The sequence below is a fragment of the Aulonocara sp. 'chitande type north' Nkhata Bay genome, linkage group LG3 (genome assembly GCF_057382095.1).
Source record: "Aulonocara sp. 'chitande type north' Nkhata Bay isolate Kocher_YH1m ecotype deep benthic linkage group LG3, A_spYH_male_GT1.1, whole genome shotgun sequence".
NCBI classification, from domain to species: Eukaryota; Metazoa; Chordata; class Actinopteri; order Cichliformes; family Cichlidae; genus Aulonocara; species Aulonocara sp. 'chitande type north' Nkhata Bay.
This window is the reverse complement of record NC_141346.1, coordinates 1599201-1623030: the sequence shown is the minus strand read 5'-3', so window position 1 is coordinate 1623030 and position 23830 is coordinate 1599201. Positions and strand designations below refer to the sequence as shown.

At 41.7% G+C, this 23830-nt stretch overlaps 2 protein-coding genes across 4 annotated transcripts in view; one reads left to right on the top strand and one right to left on the bottom strand.

Annotated features, from left to right (window-relative positions):
* The window catches only part of LOC147333447 (E3 ubiquitin-protein ligase TRIM21-like), a 525380-nt gene extending 517101 nt beyond the window's left edge, over window positions 1-8279 (top strand). Inside the window, exon 2 of the transcript XR_015125434.1 lies at window positions 8014-8279. The gene's annotated coding sequence lies outside the window, so the exon portion shown is untranslated. The remainder of the gene's footprint in view (window positions 1-8013) is intronic.
* LOC147333446 (protein NLRC3-like) lies at window positions 2954-22763 on the bottom strand. Of its 3 annotated transcripts, none has more exons than XM_086267111.1 (10): window positions 22717-22763; window positions 20451-20591; window positions 18166-18244; window positions 17816-18008; window positions 15918-17697; window positions 13723-13893; window positions 12059-12232; window positions 9684-9860; window positions 3997-4170; window positions 2954-3490 (listed from the first exon to the last, which is right to left on the bottom strand). In XM_086267111.1, the coding sequence occupies exons 2-10, from the start codon at window positions 20567-20569 to the stop codon at window positions 3475-3477; spliced, it is 2883 nt and encodes a 960-aa protein (XP_086123237.1). In that variant the 5' UTR covers window positions 20570-20591; window positions 22717-22763; the 3' UTR covers window positions 2954-3474. The 3 variants fall into 3 exon arrangements, with proteins under 3 accessions (XP_086123237.1, XP_086123228.1, XP_086123247.1); XM_086267102.1 differs by having other exon boundaries at window positions 20451-22186; window positions 22717-22758; XM_086267121.1 differs by lacking the exons at window positions 2954-3490; window positions 22717-22763 and having other exon boundaries at window positions 3984-4170; window positions 20451-22270.
* Window positions 22764-23830: the final 1067 nt, after the last annotated feature.

Here is a 23830-nt window from a genome sequence, read left to right as displayed (position 1 = left end):
TTCCTAAGCTTGGGTGAAGCATTTTGAGTTTGACGCATGAGATGTGTCAAAGAGAGGGATTTAAGGTTTAATGGGTTTTAGGATTATGTTATAACTTTTGGGGGTTTTGATAATTTAGATATGGTAAAACTGAGGCAGAAATTGTTATTTTTATGTTAAGGTTAAAGGATTAAAGTGAACTGAATCCTGTTTAGAAGATAAAATGCTGGTGTTCATAAGAAGCTGTTTACAAAACTTAAAGGGAAACTGTGGGAATAAAAGATATGCTTTGAGGAAAACTAGTGAAGATTGTAGGAGTAGAAAATGTTTGATTTCTTTTTGATTTCTAGAAGAAGTGGTTATAATGTAGGCTTACACATACAGATATTACATAGATTTATTTCTAGGGTAGAGGAGAGAGCTTGTTATGAGAATGTTACAAGTGTCGCTGACCCAAATGAATAACACTGAAGATTATATACGTAAAAATGATTTTGTATACACATTGCGATTGTGCTCATTTAGAGTTGTTGCTTGGTCTACAGAGGGTCTTAAGCTTTGTTTGGCGCAATGTCCAGACAATCTATTGTGTAAGAGACTTAGAGCATAGAAGGCCGCACATGCTTACAAACACATAGGATCTATAAACTTGCAAGGCCAAAGGCCTGACATTCATTTAACTTATAAGTGAATTTGAGCTGGTCTAGCAACAAGTGACAGGAAAGAGGAACTGAATAGGAGTTTCTTGCTTTAAAGAAGGACCTAAGGAAGGAAAGCATATATTTTGGTTAAGTCTGATAAAGTATAATGAAAAGGAGCAAAATGAAATAAAAATGCTATATCAAAAAAAGGGTTATGACACAGGAAATGTGAGTTTTAAAATGAAGTTAGTGTTAACACTGTCACAATCAGCAGGGCTGACTGTGTGTAGAGCGAAGGGTGGACCCAAATGCAGACGGAAACAAAATGTGAAACATGACTTGAATAACAGAAAACGAGCCGTTTATTGAGGCTGGCAAAATAACTGTAAACAAAAGGCAAAATGCAAGGCTAACAATAAACTAAACTGGGTGAGCCAAATTAACTTAAAAACCTACAGGAACATGGACTTGACATGAGGAGACTTGACATGAGGAGACTTGACATGAGGAGACTTGACATGAGGAGACTTGACATGAGGAGACTTGACATGAGGAGACTTGACATGAGGAGACTTGACATGAGGAGACTTGACATGAGGAGACTTGACGCAACTTCTTGGCTTGCAAACACAGCAGACGATCTGACAATGACACACTGAAAACACAGGACTTAAATACACAGGAGGTGATTAGGGGAAGTGGGAGCACATGGAGGAACAGCTGACTGACATGAGCTTAATGACAGGACAGGGGAAGTGAAACTAAATACAATGAACAAAGAACACACGACTCCTTCAAAATAAAACAGGAAACACTGAAACTAGACATGACAACACAAGCTTAACAGACCTAACATGTGATGAACGATACAAGAACTCAAACATAGAAACCAAGGAAACAATAAATAATAACTGCCTTTCCTTAACTAAAGCTAAATAGGAATGACACAAACTAATCACATATCTAAAATGAGACAAATACAAAATGAACTCAGAGCGCTGGCCTGTGACAAACACACAGGAGTTGTTTTTAGGCAGCTTTTGGCTATGATAAAATTTACGCATGAGTAATTGCTTATATGTTTAAACTTAATTGATTAAAATGGTTGTTTTCTCTCTGATCTTTTAGTAGAATAGGCGCTTATAATGATTTTCTTGTGATTTTCTTGTGAAAGGTGACTTTAGGTCAGAGGCACTTGCAACAGCGACAGTTTTGTGTACAGGATGTTGATGATCAGATAAGGGAGAATAGATTGGGCAACAGGAAACATATGCAGGGATGTGAAAGCAGCGCTTTAAGATTCTTTGCTGCCACTGTGAATACGAATGTGGTCTTTGCCTAATTAAATAAAGGTTACACTGACTCACTGCTTCCTCTTCTGGTACAAAAATGGCATTACATGGAAGTACAGCCCAAAATCAGTTTACAACACTTTACAGCACATTTCATGCTGCAAACACGAGAAATTCACATTTTGAAATGTTCTCCTCCTGAAAGAGAAACTCTTACGAATACATGTCCCAGAAGGCCGGTCTCCACAATCCCCGTCCATGACTTTCAGTCCCAAATCCTGACAACAGCGCACACACACACACTGTGGTTGTGATGATGTCACAAACACACACCTGGGGAGTCCAGTGTGCTCTAAGCAGGAAGCAACAATGAGGTCATGGGACTTTGACCTCCTCATTAATACAAAACACATGAAGGAAGAAATTATCTGTAGAGACCAAACCAGTTTGAGTCTATGGGGACTGAGTCACTGCTGCCTCTGCTGGATGTCAGAAGAACTGCAGGGATCACCTTCATTGTTGTTTTTGTCTTCATCTGATCACTGAGCGCATTTGGACTTATTTCACTGTTCAGGACATTTTTGATGTGTCTTAATGTCACGCTAGGAGTGACAGGAAGTGACCTATACCCTGCTTGATAAAATAAAAGCTCTTTTTAATCAGAGTGCAGCATCAAGTCTGTGAAACTTCAGGACTATTGATCAGTTCAGTTAATCAATCACAAGCTGTTTGTGGACAGAGTGGTGCTGGAGCAAAGATCACGGGTTCATTTAAAGGTCAAATGTGAGTCTCCTGTGTTAAAAGCCGCCTCACTGCCCAGTTAAACAGCAAAGATTAAAAATGAGTCAAAGGTTTCAGTCACAGACGAGAAGCTCGTGTTGTGTCTTTTCTCCCAGCTGTTCTTCATCTCACCTCAATTCTCCGATCCGTGTTTCCGGGTATTTCTGAGGTTGCTTTAAAGGCGGGAAAAGGTCTGGATCAGATCCACAAGAGAGAAAAGCAGGAACAGATACAGTCCAAGTCATTCATTTGATTCCAGTCAACACATTTATTGATCATTAGTAGCCACATTAAAAATTAAGCACTGATTCATCCACTAAGGCTCAAACTGCACAGACACATGAAAACATGATATTTATCTTATAAAACATGATGTTTATTATTCAAAGGTGTTTGGAAGCCTTTCCAGGTGAGTTTGATCCAGGAGGGTCTGAAGCCAGAGTCAGACAGAGACTGTGCAGAGACTGTAGAAGGACAGAGCAGCAGCAGAGCAGTCCAGATACACTGATGATCCTGTCAGATCCAGAGGGACACACAGGGCTGATGCTGGAGTCTACATTGTGTCTGACAGTGGAGCTGTTCTCAGAGCAGTTCACTCTGCAGCACTGACAGTCATCTGCACTTCATTCCTCTTTCAATCACTGCTGGATGAAGCTCTCCTCTCCTCCTCCCAGTAACATGGCCCAGTCAGAGCGTCTCTACACACAAGCTGCTGCTGCTGCTTCAACCTCTCTGGATCATCAGGACACAGCTGCTCCTCTCTCAGCAACACACCATCCTATTTACAACCAGCTCCACCTGCAGAGAGAAGGAAGAGCAGAGGAGATAAACGAGTGTTTCCAGAGACTCTTCATCAGCTGTCAGTGATGCAGCACATCCAGTATAAAGAGCAGCAGGGACGTCAGTGCTGGGACTGTACTAGGACTCATTGTTGCTTCACTTTTTCTAATCTTTGGATTTTTATTGAAGTTGATGAAAATGTTTTTGACTCCTAGTTTGAGTTTGGACTTTCATTCATTAGAAGAACCTTGGTGTTTCCACTCTGAGCTCTGTAGGAACCCCAACAATCCAGATGGACGGTTCCAGCTGTTAACTGGTGGAATACCAGCCAAACATCTGCTCTGCACAAAAGGCAGAAACAGGAAGTGTTTGTGTCCAATCCTGAAGGCTGTCACCATTCTCCTCCCACAGCTTCACTGAGAAGCTGCAGCTTTACAGGAAACACTGCATCTTTGTTTCATACTGACTGTGTTTAGTACAATACTGCTGACAGCACCACCCACTCACTCCATCACTCTACTGACCTCAGAGTCTCCAATCTGTAGTCTGGACTCTCCTTAAGATCACACAGCTGCTTCACGTCTGGATCCTTCAGGTTGTTTCCTCTCAGGTCCAGGTCTCTCAGATGGGAGGGGTTGGACTTTAGCGCTGCTGCCAGATAATCACAGCTTATCTTTGACAAACCACAGTTCCACAATCTGCATAAAGAATTAAAGAAAGTTTATTAGACAAAGTGCTTGAAATCATTCAGTGTTTCATCATCTGTTCAGAGCTGAAGAAGGTTCAGAATGTAGAAGTGTAATAAAATGGAAACTCCAAACAGCTGAAGCCAGCAGGAAACAGCTTCAAACAAGAAACTGTGCAGAGTTTTCAGACCATATGCCCCAATGCAGCCAGTTGGATTTTGGAGTTTTGAATCTCTGTTCTGTGACTAAGTCCTTGAATCATTTCTTCCAGTCGGTCCCACAAGACAGACTAAGTGTTGGACATGTGTTGTGGCTCCATCTTGGGAGCTTCTAAATGTGATGTGATGGCCGCTCTGGGTCTGTCAGATCACAGTACTGAAGAGAGCTCAAACTGGGCACACAGTGGTTCTAGACTTGACCCGAGATTGTCTGAAACTGACTGGGAGATTTTTACACATGTTCCACTCCTCCTTGGAACAACAGGAAGTCCTAATCATATGGAAACAAAGGTTAAGTGTCTTATGGCATTCAGTGATGATGGTGCTGTGGCCCCACCACCTCCACCTCTTTTGAAAGGAACTAACTGTAATCTGAAGCTTCAAATGGAACTAAGACTTCCTCCACTAGGTGGCAGTGTCTGGTGAGAAAGTGCTAGTGTAGCTGGTCTGTAGTCAAAAACAGGAAAATGCAGGATTTGGGCTGAAATGACAAAAAACAAACTAAAAACCAGCAACAAACAACTTAAACATAAACAATCACAAAGAAAGAACAATACAGTATCCACATCTGAACCAAAGAGTAAAACAGTGAAATGTGGATTATTAAATATTAGGTCTCTCTCCTCCAAGTCTCTGCTAGTACATGACTTAATAATTGATCAACAAATTGATTTACTCTGCCTTACAGAAACCTGGTTGCAGCAGGATGATTATGTTAGTTTAAATGAATCAACACCCCCGAGCCATTCTAACTACCAGAAATCCCGAAGCACAGGTCGAGGGGGCGGTGTGGCAGCAATTTTTCACACCAGCCTATTAATTAATGAAAGACCCAGACAGACTTTTAATTCATTCGAAAGCCTGATGCTTAACATTGTCCACCCCAGCTGTGAAACTCAGAAACCAGTCTTACTTGTTATCATCTATCGTCCACCTGGGCCTTACACAGAGTTTCTGTCTGATTTCTCAGACTTTATATCTAATTTAGTTCTGAGCTCAGATAAAATAATTATTGTGGGTGATTTTAACATCCATGTAGATGCTAAAAATGACAGCCTCAACATGGCATTTAATCTGTTATTAGACTCAATTGGTTTCTGTCAAAATGTAAAAGAACCCACCCACCACTTTAATCACACTCTAGATCTTGTTTTAACATATGGCATAGAAACTGAACATTTAACAGTGTTTCCTGAAAACCCTCTCCTGTCTGATCATTTCCTGATAACATTTACTTTTACAATAATTGATTACACAGCGGTGAAGAGTAGACTTTATCAAAGTAGATGTCTTTCTGAAAGCACTGTAACTAAGTTTAAGAATATAATCCACCCACTGTTATCATCTCCAATGCCCTGTACCAACACAGAGCAGAGCAGCTATCTGAACGCTACCCCAACAGAGGTCGATTTTCTTGTTAATAATTTCACCTCCTCACTACATACGACTCTGGATACTGTAGCTCCTGTGAAAACTAAGGCCTCAAATCAGAAGTACCTGACTCCGTGGTATAATTCTCAAACACGTACCCTAAAGCAGATGACTCGTAATCTGGAGAGGAAATGGCGTGTCACAAATCTAGAGGATCATCATTTAGCCTGGAGAAATAGTTTGCTGCTTTATAAGAAAGCCCTCCGCAAAGCCAGAACATCTTACTATTCATCACTGATTGAAGAAAATAAGAACAACCCCAGGTTTCTCTTCAGCACTGTAGCCAGGCTGACAAACAGTCAGAGCTCTGTTGAGCCAACCATCCCTTTAACGTTAACTAGTAATGACTTCATGAACTTCTTCACAAATAAAATTTTTATCATTAGAGAAAAAATGACCAATAATCATCCCACAGATGTAATATTATCTACAGCTACTCTTAGTACCATTGATGTTAAGTTAGACTCTTTTTCTCCAATTGATCTTTCTGAGTTAACTTCAATAATTACTTCCTCCAAACCATCAACGTGTCTTTTAGACCCCATTCCTACAAAACTGCTCAAAGAAGTCCTGCCATTAATTAATTCTTCGATCTTAAATATGATCAACCTATCTCTATTAATCGGCTATGTACCACAGGCCTTCAAGCTGGCTGTAGTTAAACCTTTACTCAAAAAGCATCTCTAGACCCAGCAGTCTTAGCTAATTATAGGCCAATCTCCAACCTTCCTTTCATATCAAACATCCTTGAAAGAGTAGTTGTCAAACAGCTAACAGATCATCTGCAGAGGTTTATTTGAAGAGTTTCAGTCAGGTTTCAGAGCTCAGCACAGCACAGAAACAGCTTTAGTGAAGGTTACAAATGATCTTCTTATGGCCTCTGACAGTGGACTCATCTCTGTGCTTGTCCTGCTAGACCTCAGTGCAGCGTTCGATACTGTTGACCATAATATCCTATTAGAGCGATTAGAACATGCTGTAGGTATTACAGGTACTGCACTGCAGTGATTTGTATCATATCTATCTAATAGACTCCAGTTTGTGCATGTAAATGGAGAGTCCTCTTCACACACTGAGGTTAATTATGGAGTTCCACAGGGTTCAGTGCTAGGACCAATTCTGTTTACATTATACATGCTTCCCTTAGGCAGCATCATTAGAAGACATAGCATACATTTTCACTGCTATGCAGATGACACCCAGCTCTATCTGTCCATGAAGCCAGATAACACACACCAATTAGTTAAACTGCAGGAATGTCTTAAAGACATAAAGACCTGGATGGCCGCTAACTTTCTGCTTCTTAATTCAGATAAAACTGAGGTTATTGTACTCGGCCCTGAAAAGCTTAGAAATATGGTATCTAAGCAGATTCTTACTCTGGATGGCATTACCTTGGCCTCCAGTAACGCGGTGAGGAACCTTGGAGTCATTTTTGACCAGGACATGTCCTTCAACGCACATATTAAACAAATATGTAAGACTGCTTTCTTCCATTTGCGCAACATCTCTAAAATTAGAAATATCCTGTCTCAGAGTGACACTGAAAAACTAGTTCATGCATTTATTACTTCCAGGCTGGACGACTGTAATTCATTATTATCAGGATGTCCAAAAAACTCCCTGAAAAGCCTTCAGCTAATCCAAAATGCTGCAGCAAGAGTCCTGACAGGGACTAGAAAGAGAGAGCATATTTCTCCTGTTTTGGCTTCCCTTCATTGGCTTCCTGTTAAATCCAGAATTGAATTCAAAATCCTGCTCCTCACATACAAGGTCTTAAATAATCAGGCCCCATCTTATCTTAATGACCTTGTAGTACCATATCAGCCTATTAGAGCACTTCGCTCTCGCTCTGCAGGCCTACTTGTTGTTCCTAGAGTATTTAAAAGTAGAATGGGAGGCAGAGCCTTCAGTTTTCAGGCCCCTCTTCTGTGGAACCAGCTTCCAGTTTGGATTCAGGAGACAGACACTATCTCTACTTTCAAGATTAGGCTTCAAACTTTCCTTTTTGCTAAAGCATATAGTTAGGGCTGGACCAGGTGACCCTGAATCCTCCCTTAGTTATGCTGCAATAGATGTAGTCTGCCGGGGATTCCCATGATGCATTGAGTTTTTCCTTTCCAGTCACCTTTCTCACTCACTATGTATTAATAGACCTCTCTGCATTGACTCATATCTGTTATTAACCTCTGTCTCTCTTCCACAGCATGTCTTTATCCTGTCTTCCTTCTCTCACCCCAACCGGTCGCAGCAGATGGCTGCCCCTCCCTGAGCCTGGTTCTGCCGGAGGTTTCTTCCTGTTAAAAGGGAGTTTTTCCTTCCCACTGTCGCCAAAGTGCTTGCTCATAGGGGGTCATATGATTGTTGGGTTTTTCTCTGTATCTATGAAGCGCCTTGAGGCGACTTTTGTTGTGATTTGGCGCTATATAAATAAAATTGAATTGAATTGAAATGGCGAAAAGTGGCAGAGCAAGAAGGTTGTAGGTTGAAGCTTGTTGGCCTTTCTTTGGAGGTTGGATGTTTCCCGTCAGTCCAATGAAACGCTGCTTAGGTTCATTGGTGCTTCTACATTGGCTGTAGGTGTGGATGTGAGAGAGTGCTTCTCTGTCTCTCTCTGTTTGCCCTGTGATGGACTGCTCCCCTGCGTAGGTGGACCACGCATCTTGCCCGATGACAGCTAGAGCACAGGCTCTAGGCAGCACGGTGGCACGGTGGTTAGCACTGTTGCTGCACAGCAAGAAGGTCCTGAGTTCAATTCTACCATCAGGCCGGGGTCTTTCTGTGTGCAGTTTGCATGTTCTCCCCGTGTTTGCGTGGGTTCTCTCCGGGTACTCCGGCTTCCTCCCACCGTCCAAAGACATGCAGCTTGTGGGGATAGGTTAATTGGATAATCCACATTGCCACTAGGTGTGAATGTGCGAGTGAATGTGAGTGCGAATGGTTGTCTGTCCCTGTGTGTTGGCCCTGCGACAGACTGGCGACCTGTCCAGGGTGTACCCCGCCTCTCGCCCTGTGACAGCTGGGATAGGCTCCAGTGCCCCCCGCAACCCTGAAAAGGATAAGCGGAAGCGAATGTATGGATGGATGGATTTGTGGCCTGAAATTCCCCAGTTAGCAGTTTGGTAGATAACTATGACATGGTAATCACATCCAGCAGCTGTATTCTAACTGTAAGCTGAGCCGTGCTAAGCCAAAGCACTGGCACTTTTTAATATACAAATTACAACATTTAATAGAAACTTATTGGTCAGCATATTATTAGCCTGCTGTTAACTTCATTCCACAGAAAACTGAGAGAATATAACAGAGTTGATAAAGAATAAAGAGAAATGTGCTGATTTAAAGCCTTTGAAGTGCTTAAGATGATCTCTGTCCACTTATGCCCACTCATTCATTAAGTTATGTAAGCTATCTAATGCAGCTTTGATCGTCACAGTCTGCCTTATGAAACTCATTCTAACCCTGAATGTCAGAGTGCTCCTCCTTCTCTTTTCCCATCATTCATGCTGGCAGTGGAGGAGATTTGGATTTTGGATTGTGTTTTGGATGATGTGTGTATGTTTGTGTTGGACTGCTGTTTGTAAAGCAAATTGCCATTTTGGTTTGGATTTCAGTGTCACTCAGACTTTAAGGTGGAATGAAGAGTTTTAGAGTTTCACAGTGAATTATCCAGTGGAGGATTTTTCTTGTTCTCAGAAGGTTTGAAATGTGAACATTGTTCTGCTGCAGTCAATGGACTAAACCAGAGAAGAAGAAGACAGACTTTACCATGAAGATCCTCAGTGTGGATCAGTATCAGCCTTATGTCTGCAGTTTAGTGTCAGCACAACTTTCACATCATATTCATCTCAGCACAAGTAAAACATGGTGAATGACCTCAGAGTTTCAAGTCCACATCCTGGTCTCTCCAGAAAACCACACAGCTGCTTCACTCCTGAATCCTGCAGCTTGTTGTTCTCACTCAGGTCCAGCTCTCTTAGATTAGAGGGGTTGGACTTCAGCGCTGCTGCCAGACAATCACAGCTGATGTCTGACAAACCACAGCTCATCAATCTGTACAAAGAAGGAAAGATTTACGTTTTTTAGACAAAGTGTGTGCTTGAAGCCATTCAGTATTTCATAATCTGTTCAGAGCTGAAGAAGGTTCAGATGTAGAAGTTTAGAAAAAGGAAACTCCAAACAATTTAAGTCAACTGTAAGCAGCTTCAAACAAACACAAGAGAAAAAAAAATCTGAATTTTTCACATTAAAGTTGTACATTTATCATAAAAACATGAAGAGTGATTAAGCTTTAATGCATGAAATTAAAAAACAAACATCAGAGTCCAAAACAAAGAAAACAAGTTCAGGAGGCCAACTATGAGGTGCCGTAAGGGACGTTATTACTGAAACACTCTCACACACACTACTGAAACGCTCTCACACACACTACTGAAAAACCAAGGCATTTCAGTTGAACAGGAAGTTGTTTCTTGACAAGGAAACTGAAGGAAAAAGTGGTAGATTTCAAACAAACCACTACACAGATGTCTACTCAGCAACCTGCTAGGAGCCTAAGTGAAGCAGCTGCATTACTTAACAATATATAAGCCTCAGCATAAGTCAAAATTTAGAATAGCAGATGGAATTATTCTTGTTTTTTTGGGATATGTGCTTTTTGTCTTTTTTAGCAAAGAAAGAAAATATCTTAAAATCATTATTAAAACCAGGAAGAGAAGGCTTAGCGTTCCTCCATTTAGCACAATGGATGTGATATTTACTCAATGTAACCATACTGTTGTAACTATGACATATTTTGTCTTTGAAGAAACTACTAATAAATCTATTATTGCATTTTCATCACACAGCTGACATTTCCCTGGCAATAAATTTGGGAGCGCTGATGAGAAATTATTGTATATCATAACATTTTTAATCAAATGAAGCAGAGGCAGTGGGACCAGTTCACAAAATTTGTTATATTCTCTTTGAGAACAGTTTAGACAATATTTTTCCGAAAAGTATGTCTAACTCAGAATGACACCGTTATCATCAACAAATCTGTTATGAATATTGTCATGGTTCGGCTGTGTGCAGGCAGGCAGAGAGGAAGGACCCAGAATAACCAGCTTTATTGCAGGGGTGACTGAACAGAAAACTAACTATACTGGAAAATAACTAAACTGGCATGCAGGCAAACAGAACACACGGGAAGGTAAGAGGGTGAACAGACGTTAACGACACGACACTGACACAAAGACACACTGGGCTTAAATACACTGAGGCAGTAATCAAGGGATGAGAGACAGGAGGGGAACACACCTAGGGGAAATCACAACTGATGAGGCAGGGGGAAACGTAAATTGAACACACTCACATAAGACAAGGACCTTCAGAATAAAACAGGAAACTAACAGACATAGAGGACCAGACGAGACACCATGGACAGACAGAGGGACATACGGGCAGAGGAGGCTAAGTACAGGAAAAACCTAAACTAAACATGAGGGCAAGATAACAAAACCTAAACCAGAAATAATAATAATAATAATAATAATAATAATAATAATAATAATAATAATAATAATAATAATCATCATCATCATCATCATCATCAGATAGCTAAAGAATCAGAACATAATTATAATCAAAACAGTATCGCCAGAGAATAAGAAATAATCCATAATGCAAAAATAAACCAAAACATAAGAAACTCAAAATGCTGGGTCGAACCAACCCAGGACCATGACAAATATAATCTTTTTGTTTAAACCAGTCGCTCTTGAAAATTGATTTTTGATTGAGTGTAATTACCCTATGATTCCATAAGGTTTAATTATGGGGAGAAGTTGTGGGTATATCTCATTATCTCAGATTTTAACCATTTAATTCTAAGGGTGCCAACCATAAATTCTAATTCTGGAGTTTTGAACCACCTTTATTGTATTCCTTCACAAGCTGAGATGTTTCAACGTAATGGGTTTTATTCCTCCACAAAAATTCAAAAAAGGCTACTTATGTTTATTTGTATCAGGACAAGCAGGGAAGCCATGGACATCTGGACAGTCTATCAGGCTGCCTGAGTCCCCTCACCCATATCAGCCCAGAACTCTGCATTAACTACTGAGTAAGACTTAGAGGATCAGAGATAAAAAGTCTACAAAGAATGGATCAAGACTTCCTGTATAAGGCTCTGTGGACCTATGATCGGCAGTGTCGGGACAACTTTCACATCATATTCATCGCAGCACAACTAAAGCATGGTGACTGACCTCAGAGTTCCAAATCGGCATCGCGGATTCTCCAGAAGAACACACAGCTGCTTCACTCCTATATCCCGCAGCTTGTTGAAGCTCAGGTCCAGGAGTCTCATAAGGTAGGGGTTGTACTTTAGCGCTGCTGCCAGATAATCACAGCTGATGTCTGACAACCCACAGCTCCCCAATCTGTATAAAGAATGAAAGATGTAATTTTATTAGACAAAGTGTGTTCTTGAAATCATTCAGTGTTTCACAAACCACTAAGAGCTGAAGAAGGTTCAGAATGTAGAAGTTTAGAAAATGGAAACTTAAAACAGCTGAAGCCAACAGGAAGCAGCTTCAAACAAACACAACAAGAGAAAAAACTCCGAATGTTTGACATTAAAGTTGTACTTTTATCATACAAATATGAAAAAGACTTGAAAAAATTTGTTTTACATTCCAGAAGCCTCATAGATTCACTTTTAAAGGTGAAGTTGGAAAGGAATAGACATATTCGAAGTCCAACCACACCTTTTTCCAGTCACATTATTAAAACAGACAAACTACAAGCTCATTGTCAGTCCAACGAGTCATTTTCTAGACTAGACTAACAACACTGGTCGTCATGTGCAGCTGGCTGTGAGACCAGTGCTCAGGGACCGTCTACAGAGTGCTACACTGAAAGAACATCACATACAAATTTGCTTCCCGCACTTTCACACAAACATCTATTGTCATTATTTTTACCAAACTCTGTGGAGTCCTTTATTGGAAATTCAAATGGGATTCAAATGGTCAGACAAAAGAGGGTGATGAGGAAATTTGATTAAATGTTGTCATTTTCCTTATATACCAAAGATAATGATTGACAAATGTGTTTTTACAAACTCAGTGATGGACTTTGATCAACAGGATAACCCTGATTGTTAAGGGCATTTTAAGATAAGATAAGATAAGATAAGATAAGATAAGATAAGATAAGATGAACTGTATTTATCCCAAGGGAAATTCTTTTGTCACAAACACTCCTCTTTCAATGGAGCAGCAGCAGTTCATCTGCATCTTAAGGATAAAGGTCACTCTTTCGAGGATGCCAATGTTCACATTTTGGACAGAGAGGACAGATGGTTTGAAAGAGTGAAAGAAGCCATTTATGTCCTCTGTGAGCGACCACCTTTGAACAGAGGCGGTGGCTTATGACACCAACTCTCTGCCATCTATAATCCAGTTTTGAGATCCCTTCCCAGACGCCTTAACGCCCACTCAAATCCTGGGCCATCTGACCCCAGGAAATCGCATGATAGGGTGGGGCCAGGTTTCACAATGTGCTCACCCGAAACCCTGACTGATTGTGACCCACACCCGTTTTCACACCTTGGCTCATGTGATTAGGTAGAGGATCTTCAGGGGGTCCTTTTGTCCCTCTTTGGGGGGTTACTCCCGCTGGGTTTAAATCTAGCCCCCACCGCCATTTGACCTTAGAAGTGAAGAAGCTTCTCGGATGAGAGGTGAAACGTCTTCAAGCAACTTAAAGAAGTCCAGAAGCCTTTCTTTCAAGGCTCCTTAGACTACGATGACCTGGATGACTGAGAACCTTCACAAACATACTCACTTGCAAATTCCAGAAAGGTGGTTGTTTATAGAATAATATTATTCGGACTTTAAATGATCAGTGGGAACGTTTGGATGCTGACCTGAGAGTTTCTAGTATACAATGTGGACTCCGCAGTGCAGCAGACAGAAGCTTCATGCCTGAATCCTGCAGGTTGTTGTTACTCAGGTCCAGCTCTTTCAGATAGGAGTGTGAGTTGAGAACTGAGGACAGAGCATCACAGCTTCTCTCTGAGAGGTAACAGTGACTCAGTCTGAAAAACAAATGAATTGATTAAATCAGTCAAATGAAACATTTTTTTAAAACCCAGCAATACAATTAATGGTTATCTAAATAGCTTCATGAAAACACAACTATCCCTCTATATCAGCATTTACTCTTTGTAAGCTCCACCTGCTCCACCTTCTGTTTCAGAAGACATGAAAACACACTGTAAATGTAGTAGAAACATTATTGATGGGAAATGTAATCTTCTCAGAGCCATTTGTACATTTTAGAGCCTGATATTGAAATGTAAGTGTGGACAGCAGGGACATTCACAGCAGAAAAGATATAAGAAGATGCCTGTGTTCAGTAAATATTACTATCGTGCCATCAAGAAATACCAAAGGTAGGTAAAACTCTGGTTGTTGCAGCCATCCAGCCATCCATACTTTGTACTACTGTGCTGCAGGTTGTGGCTACATCCACACTATCCTGGATAGATTGGAGAATGGTGTTTTCGTTCACTTATTCACTTTCTGGCTCTTTTAAAATGTCGTGGTTGAGGAAATGTCAAGGAAAAGCACTACGTTTTTTAAATGGACTAACAATGAGTGAATGAAAAAGTACAAAGTTGCAAAAGCGAGTGAGAGTTAAAGAATTTTAAGAAAAGCTATCTGGAGCATCTATAGACTGATATTTATCTTTAATAGGGTTGTCAGAATTGAGAGGAAACAAAAAGACTGCTGTATAATGCCCTCCACTATCTTAGTTTAATTGGTCACATGACTGCATCATATGACTAACATGCGTCATCATTTTAGAAAGTCTCCCTTTTCGCTGTCCACACTGACGCGAAAGCACAGTTTTCAAATGTATCCATTTTTGAAATGCCCATTTCCCTTCTTTTCCTATGTCTTGTGCTTTTATTTCAGTGAACTGAGGATCTGCCGGCGGCCGTGGGACCTCAGATGGTGGGTCGTTTTCAACACTTCCTTTGTTGTAAAGCACCGGGTGAATAGACTGTAGTGGGGGGTCTTTTGTGTGGTTTTCTTTTTGGTCCCTTCTGCTGGTAAGGCCCAGTTGTCTGTTTATTTTAATTTTAATTTGGGACACAGTTTTAGATGACACTGCATTCAGTGCTCTGTCATTGTTGATTTTTCATCTTATTTTATATTAATAAATAAAATTGTGTTAATATTTGAGCGGACCTCAGGGTGCATTTCTGAACCTGTGCAAATGTTGTTGTTTTTTAAATTACATTTCATTTCTAAACGATTTTGTATTTCCTAGAGTGGCGTTGTCATTTTATTACTTTGTTTATAACCCCGCCGACCACTTGGGGCGATCGTGGCTCAAGAGATGGGAGTTCGCCTTGTAATTGGAAGGTTGCTGGTTCGAGCCCCAGCTTGGACAGTCTCGGTCGTTGTGTCCTTTGGGCAAGACACTTCACCCGTTGCCTACTGGTGGTGGTCAGAGGGCCCGGTGGCGCCAGTGTCCGGCAGCCTCGCCTCTGTCAGTGCGCCCCAGGGTGGCTGTGGCTACAATGTAGCTGCCATCACCAGTGTGTGAATGGGTGGATGACTGAATGTAGTGTAAAGTGCTTTGGGGTCCTTGGGGACTAGAAAAGCGCTATACAAATACAGACCATTTACCATTGGTCACATAAGGATATTTCTATGGCTGCAATGAATCCCTGAGTAATTCAAATGCTTTGTTTAATGAAATCCACCACGCATGTAAAAGCAAGAGTTTCCCTAACATTTACGACTAAAAATAGACCTGCAGTAGAAATGTATCTAGGAGCATGTATGTGAATATAAAGTATTGTAACATTAGGCACGTACAGCCCTGGTGTTTAAACAAAGACTGATAACACAACAGCAGCAGTGATGATCACAGTTTATGTAGGATTCAACGTCTTGAGCACACTGATGAGTTCTTGAGCCATCAAAGAGGTTTCAGTTGTATTGGAAAAAATTTCAAGACTTTAGGATATGAATTCATAGAAAGATAGAAAGAATTACTAAATTTATTTCACCAATAAATTAAACACAAGAGTGCAAATGTACTTACAGAGCCTTGTTGGAGGCTTTGACAACTGGCAGCAGCCTCAGAAGAGCCTCCTCTGAAGCAGAGTATTTCTTCAGGTCAAACACATCCAGATCTTTTTCTGATGACATTAAGATGAAGACCAGAGCTGACCACTGAGCAGGAGACAGTTTATCTGTTGAGAGACTTCCTGATCTCAGGGACTGTTGGATCTCCTCCACTAGAGAATGATCATTCAGTTCATTCAGACAGTGGATCAGATTGATGCTTTTCTCTGCAGACAGATTCTCACTGAGCTTCTTCTTGATGTACTGGACTGTTTCCTGATTGGTCTGTGAGTTACTTCCTGTCTGTGTCAGCAGGCCTTGTAGGAGAGTCTGATTGGTCTGCAGTGAAAGACCCAGGAGGAAGCGGAGGAACAAGTCCAGGTGTCCATTTGGACTCTGTAAGGCCTTGTTCACAGCACTCTGGTGGAGAGATGGTTTAAACCACCAGGAGGTTGTTTGTTGTTCTTCCAGCAGATTGAGTCCAGAGTTGATGAAGGTCAGATGGGCATGAAGAGCAGCCAGAAACTCCTGAACACTCAGATGGATGAAGCAGAACACCTTGTCCTGGTACAGTCCTCTCTCCTCTTTAAAGATCTGTGTGAACACTCCTGAGTACACTGAGGCTGCTCTGATATCGATGCCACACTCTGTCAGGTCTGATTCATAGAAGATTGGGTTTCCTTTCTGCAGCTGATGAAAAGCCAGTTTTCCCAGAGACTCCATCATCTTCCTGCTCTCTGGACTCCAGTGTGGATCTGTCTCAGCTCCTCCATCATACTTGACCTTCTTCACTTTGGCCTGAACCACCAGGAAGTGGATGTACATCTCAGTCAGGGTCTTGGGCAGCTGTCCTCCCTCTCTGGTTTCCAGCACATCCTCCAGAACTGTAGCAGTGATCCAGCAGAAGACTGGGATGTGGCACATGATGTGGAGGCTTCGTGATGTCTTGATGTGAGAGATGATCCTGCTGGCCTGCTTCTCGTCGCTCACTTTCTTCTTGAAGTACTCCTCCTTCTGTGGGTCAGTGAAGCCTCGGACCTCTGTCACCATGCCAACACAGTCAGAAGGGATCTGATTGGCTGCTGCAGGTCGTGTGGTTATCCAGAGGCGAGCAGAGGGAAGCAGGTTCCCCCTGATGAGGTTTATCAGCAGCGCATCCAATGAGGTGGACTTTCTAGGGTCAGTTAGGATTGTAGTTTTGTGGAAGTCCAGAGGAGGTCGACACTCATCCAGACCATCAAAGATGAACACAACCTGGAAGTCTTCAAAGCTGCAGATTCCTGCTTCTTTGGTTTCAGTAAAGAAGTGATGAACAAGTCCCACCAAGCTGAACTTTTCCTCTTTCAGCACATTCAGCTCTCTGAAAGTGAATGGAAATATGAACTGGATGTCCTGGTTGGCTTTGTCTTCAGCCCAGTCCAGGGTGTATTTCTGTGTTAAGACTGTTTTCCCAATGCCAGCCACTCCCTTTGTCAGCACAGTTCTGATTGGTTCATCTCTTCCAGGTGAGGCTTTAAAGATGTCTTCTTGTCTGATTGTTGTTTCTGGTCTGTGTGGTTTCCTGGAGGCTGTTTCAATCTGTCTGACCTCATGTTCATCATTGACCTCTGCAGTCCCTCCCTCTGTGATGTAGAGCTCTGTGTAGATCTGATTCAGAAGGGTTGGGTTTCCTGCTTTAGCGATGCCCTCAAACACACACTGGAACTTCTTCTTCAGCCTATATTTAAGGCTACGATGATGAGCGGCAGCAGAAAGTCCTAAATGGAAAAAAAAAGTTTGTGTTTTACACAATACGCATGATAAGAAATTACTTAACACATGGAGACATTAGTAAATATTATCCATCATATTACATATTTTTAGAAATCGTTTTACTGTCAGCCATCTCTTCCTGCTTCATTCTCCCCAGGAAGTCCACTGTGATCTTCACAAATGCCTCTCTGCTGCTCCTCTTCTCCTCATCATCATCCCTGTGACTCTCTAAGCATTCTGGGTAATCTGGACTCAGAACCTTCTGGATCTTCTTCAGCTCGTCCTTCACAAAAGTGATGATGTTGTCCTCCAGCAGCTGGAACAGAATACTTTATGAGCGACCCAATCAGACTGAAATCATGGAGCCAAACATCAGATCCATGTTGGACACACTGACGATCCACTGGTCTACAAAGAGCAGCATGGAGACGACTGTGAATAGATGTAAAAGTAGTTGTTGTACATGTACAGACCATAAATATGGAGTTCAGGTCTGTTTGATGCTGCTGGGCAGACTGACCACTGGGAACCTCTGAGCTCTGCTGGTCCACTCTGTGGAGAAATGATGAAGAATTTCTGGAATTTTTAAAAAAAAAATTGAATGTTTTTTTTTTTTTTAGTTCAAATTTTAGTTGTTAGTTTTTTATGGACTGTGGGGGCAGACTTTTTAATCCCATGTATCATATCATTTTAGTATAGCAAGATACTTCTGACACCAATTGTATGCATGCATGTCGAATGTTATCACAAGTAGGCCCCAGGTTTTATTGCACCTTCACAGAGAGTACATTATAGACTTGAAGATCTCCAGACACCCTACTCTTAGGGAGGTGATGGATGGTCGTAACTTTAACCTACTCTGCTTGTTGGGTTTGGCGTAACTCACCTGCCTGCCTCCCTGCCAGGTTCTTTACAGTGAGAGAACTTGGTCTGGTTTAGCCTCACACGGACCTTACTTCCCCCCATGCCTTGCTTCCACCTGTAAAATTAGGATTAATGCCTCTTGCTTCCCCCTTTCTTCCTTTGGACTCTGCTGCCACACTCCTAGTGTGACTCAGGTTTTCATGTTATGTGACTTTTACTGAAATTGTTGTAGTCGAGATTAGTGCTTCACAGTTCTGCTTTTGTTCACAGCATACTACAGTAATACTCTGGTATAGTATCTAGTAATTTTGAAGTTTTTGCCCGTCATAGTGAGTTAATTTAATTTCTTAGCCCCTGAGCGTGGTGCATTGTGTTAGTGTTTTAGTTGGAGCCAACTCCAGAGTTTAGGTGTATTTCCACTCACCTTCAGTTCATGTTTAGTATGTGTGTTCTGGTTTTGGTCGAGTGAATGCTCGTGCGAGTTGCTCCCACTATTCATCGCTAACCATGTCGCTACTTTTATTGCTATTGGTGCTCTTTACTCCTGCTACTTGTACCTTGTTACCTGCTACTTGCCCCCTTGGTTTTGCTACCCTTTTCTCCTGTTACTGTTATCACCACTCACTGCTATCCTCTCCCGGCATCCCAGCTACTCCCTCCAATGGATTCCTGTTCTATTCGTGTCCATACGGCCCATCTGTGTCTCTGCTCCTGTTCATGATGTGGCCTCCCAGGATTTATGCACTGTCTGTGTGGGCCTGGATCCTTGTGTCATCGATCCTTCAACCCTGTACTGAAATCCATCAATACACAGCTGATGAGCTCCTTCGACTCTGCTTTTCCCTGGCTGCTCCACCGCCTGCTGTTCTTCACCTCCATGCGGATATTGTTTTCCTCTCTTGCCGAAGTTACATCCATGGTATTTTAATCAAGATAATTCTAAGCAACTACAATCTCTCTGGTCCACCTCTTGCCACCCTTCACAGAACCCTGGCAGGGCTGTTGACCACAATGTTTTGGCTAACCTGACCAGGTCGCCTAGCACTCTCACACAGTCTGACAGTACTTGCGTCAACTTCGGCCTGCTTAACATCCGTTCGCTCACGAACAAAGGTCATCTTGTCCAGGATCTCCTAAAGGACCGTCAGTTTTACTTTTTCTATTTGCCGGAGACGTGGCAACAGCCCAACGACTTTTCACATCTGGAGGACCAAAGGTGTGAAAACAGCTGTCTATTGCCTATTGTTACTGTAAGAGGTATTTAACTGAGGGCCACGCTAGGCTCAGTGAGGGATTTCGCCGATCATCTGCCCTGCGATGGCTTTTCTCTGCGCATCAAGCTTGGGTTTCGGGGTTTTCTTTTTTTATTAAAGGATCTTAGCTACCACTCACAATAAAGTACGCTTTCTTCTTCTTCTTCTTCTTCTTCTTCTTCACTGTTTGTCTGCAGGCTTTATTTAGATGGAAAACTCCCACAACAGGACTTACTCCTTCCAACTGCACAGCTGACAAACTACCATTCTCTGATCACCTGCTTCTTTCTTTTAATGTCCAAATGACTTTTTCCATAATCAAGAACGCTCACACTATTTCTTTTCAGAATATCAAGAAAATAAATCTTGATATTCTTTCCTCTGCTTTTTCTAGCTGATGTCTCTCAACAACTTGTCTATTCAAGATGAGCACCTCTGTTCTTTAAAGGCAAACATGAACCCATTCAGGTCACACTTTCCCCACAGATATGAGCATCACTGTCCTCAAACAGCAAATGACCAAGTCGAACATTTGGATCTTTTCTCTTTCATTGTTTTCTTTGTGAAAATCTCGGGATGTTTCAGGTCACGTTTATGCAGGAAAACAAAAACATGTAAAGGAGTCATCACAGTTCTCTGACCTCGTTGGTCCAGGTTCAGCACTGAAGTATGGAGGTTCATCTTTGGACCGGTCACTCCTCACAGAGGGACAACTGGATCCTGCAGACTCTGCTCTGTCCTCCTCTTCCTTCATCATCATCTTCTTGTGGACTTCAGTCGGTCTGAGAGGTAAACCACAAACACTCAGTGAGTTGACATTAACAGGAGTAACTGAGTTACAGTCAGTGACCTCTGACCTGTCATGTAACCTAGAAACCAGGTCAACATGTCTGTAGGTTCTCAGTCATCCAGGTCATGGTTATCTAAGGAGCTTGAAACGAAAAGAGACTTCTTTAAGTTTCTTGAAGATGTTTCATCTGAGAAGCTTCTGCAGTTCTAAAACCAAATGGTGGAGAGTCCCAGATATTTAAACCCTCGAGGGAAAGAGAGGGGCGCTGACCCACTTGTGATGAGGCACATGATCAATAGTGGGTTTTACTGACTCTCACTAGCTCTGCTTTGACAGTGACAACCATCACTGAGCAGCATATGAAAGACAATTGTGCAAAATAACTGCATGTTGTGGGTCAATGTTTGTTCATGTTAGATGTATTTCCTCTTGGTTGTAATCGGTGTTGGTCATTGCTCAAAAAGTAATTAGCCTGACTGCTCATCACTTTGTGACCTGTTCAATTTCAGTAGCCTTTCAGTTTATCATGGTGCTGGTCTGGTGTCAGCATTTACTCAGCTTTAACCCTCTGGGGTCCAGGGTATAACTGGCCATTTTTACCTACTTTTGATTTGACCTCTATATTTCACCTTTAAAAACTGTTTGCTTTGCCTTGTTTAGTATCTTTTTTTTTTCAGCACAACATAAAGTGTTTGAATTTACAGTTAGTTTTTCATTTTGACTAACTGTACTGGCACAACTGATATAAAATCAGACAAAAAAACATAAAATCCGATTAGGCAAAATGTGATATTTTTTACTGTACAAACCCCAAACATGTTTAAGAGCATTATGAAGTCATTGAAAGAGTAGTTCAAAAATGAAGATTCACAGGGCTTTTACTTTGAAATCCAAAATAAGATGGCGTTGATAATGACAGGGCACAATTAGGGTACAAGGCTGTGTCATATAGATCTAACATTAGAGTTTGTAAAAAAAAAAGAAGCCTAAATTATATGTTATTATGTTCTTAACATATCTGTTAATTCACTCGAAGTTGGCTTTTATTTTGAAATCCGGTTTCCACATCCATTCCCGTAATACTTTTAATACACAGGGAACGTAAAACAAACTGGAGGCTGGCTTGACTGCAAGTCTCGAATTGGAGGCTGGCTTGACACAAGTACACAGCTAATGTTAGCCAGGAAAACATCCCACACTGACCTTAATACAAACAATACAAACTTCTTTCTCAGGAGACTGAAAAGATTCGGCATGAGCCCCCGCATCCTCAGGACCTTCTATCACTGTGCCATTGAGAGCATCCTCACTGGATGCATCACCACCTGGTATGGCAACAGCACCGCCTACAACTGCAAAGCTCTACAGCGAGTAGTGCGGTGCTCTGAACGGATAATTGGAGGTGAGCTTCCCTCCCTCCAAGACATCTACAGGAAGCGGTGCCTGAGGAAAGCGGGGAGGATCATCAAGGACTCCAGTCACCCCAGCCATAAACTGTTCAGACTGCTTCCATCAGGAAGGAGGTTCTGCAGCATCCGGTCCCGTACCAGCAGACTGAGAGACAGCTTCTTCCATCAGGCCATCAGACTGCTGAACACTTCATAGACACCTCAGCTTCACTACTGGAACTTTAACATTATGCACTCCATACTGTACAGTAATGCCACTGTTTTGCACATATTCAACTCTGTATATTTTATATAATTATTATTGTTTACTCTATTTAATTTGTAAAAATGTGTATACACACACACACACACACACACACACACACACACACACACACACGTAGAAAAACATTTAGTATACACATCCAGAAATGCATATACTATTGTATATTGTACATATATTTATTAGTTTCAGATGTAGCCATTCTTGTATTTTGCTTGTTTACGTTATTGTATTTTGCACAACTCTGTTGCTTGTGAAGCTCGCACACAAGAATTTCACTCACATGTGCTGTACCAATGTACCTGCACATGTGATGTGACAATAAAAGTGATTTGATTTGATTTGAAACACACACAGTTTGTTGTGTGAATAAATCCAACATGAGCTGAACAAACAGTAAAGTTCCTAAAGACAAACTGTTAAAGGAGGAAACGAAGCAAACTTACAGTTTCTTCACACCAACAACAAGCTCCACTCCACGAAGTTCAGGAAGTGAAAGTAAACTTTGAGCCTAATGCGGCGTTTGCGGACAGTCGGAAGCATCAAAACGCTGTGCTGCGTTCAGATAAACCTCGGAAATTCCTAAACCTCTTGCAGGTCGTGATTTAGTTTTCCCGTTTAAAACACAAACATATGTCATCACTTTGTTGTTCTTCTTCCTGCAGCATTTGAATGTTTCAGTACTAAACTGATGTTTCTTCAAAGCTCATTTCAACCTGTTGAAGTAATGAATCAAAGGGCAGACTGAGTGTGAGAGCCAAAGTGAATCTTTTGTGTCTTTGTAGTGGTAGCGTAGGTGTTTAGATTTCCCTGCACCTCAGGTGATTGCATGAGGGCGTGGTCCTATTCTCAAATGATATAAGTTCATAGATGCTGTGACAGAGTTACACCGTCCCGAGCCGCCGACAGCTGATCTGGGCGCATACACGCACCACCACCATTAGTTTTTACAATTACCGTGGCTGCGGCGACCGGGCAGATAAACAAAAAGGGGTGAGAGGTATATTTTGAGCAGCACAGAGGGTGGCCAGCATATTTTCCCACTTACCTTCAATAAAGCCGGTAGCGGAGACTCGCTGTGATCGCCGATTATACGGGGGTTATGCAAGCCGATGGTATGGTGTTCCGCTTGAAGGGTCACGTGAACTGCATTATTCTTTTGGTTTGTTTGGTGTTATTGTGAAACACTGTAGGCTGCCTGGAAGTGGCCATAAATGTCTGTATATACATATATGTATTGTAGAAATACAGCGGGAAATAAGCTGAGGGGGAAAGACGGTTTGATAAAAGAAATAATAAAGAGATGACTATTACGCCTAGTGGGAGGGGCTATGGGGTATAAGAGAAGGCGGTCAGGGCCCACCTGTTGTCTTTTTTCCAGTGAGCTGTTACAGAGAGGGTAACATGCAGACTGTGTTTTGTATATAGATGTTTGTTGTGCTGACTTAAGTCAGTTCTATTTTCTTTGTAAATAACTTTTTGTGCACCTGGGAAGCCGGCAGAATAAATAAATTATCCACACTGAATGCTTTCCGATAGTGATGGCCAAATGAAGCTTTC

What these genes read in the sequence shown, in the direction of transcription:
- LOC147333446 (XM_086267111.1), bottom strand. Translation starts at nt 20,569, where the DNA reads ATGATGATGAAGGAAGAGGAGGACAGAGCAGAGTCTGCAGGATCCAGT. An exon ending in GCAGGAAGAGATGGCTGACA is followed by an intron (nt 17,698 to 17,815) that starts GTAAAACGATTT and finishes TTTTCCATTTAG; the next exon opens with GACTTTCTGCTGCCGCTCAT. An exon ending in TGCCGATTTGGAACTCTGAG is followed by an intron (nt 9,861 to 12,058) that starts GTCAGTCACCAT and finishes TTCTTTGTACAG; the next exon opens with ATTGATGAGCTGTGGTTTGT.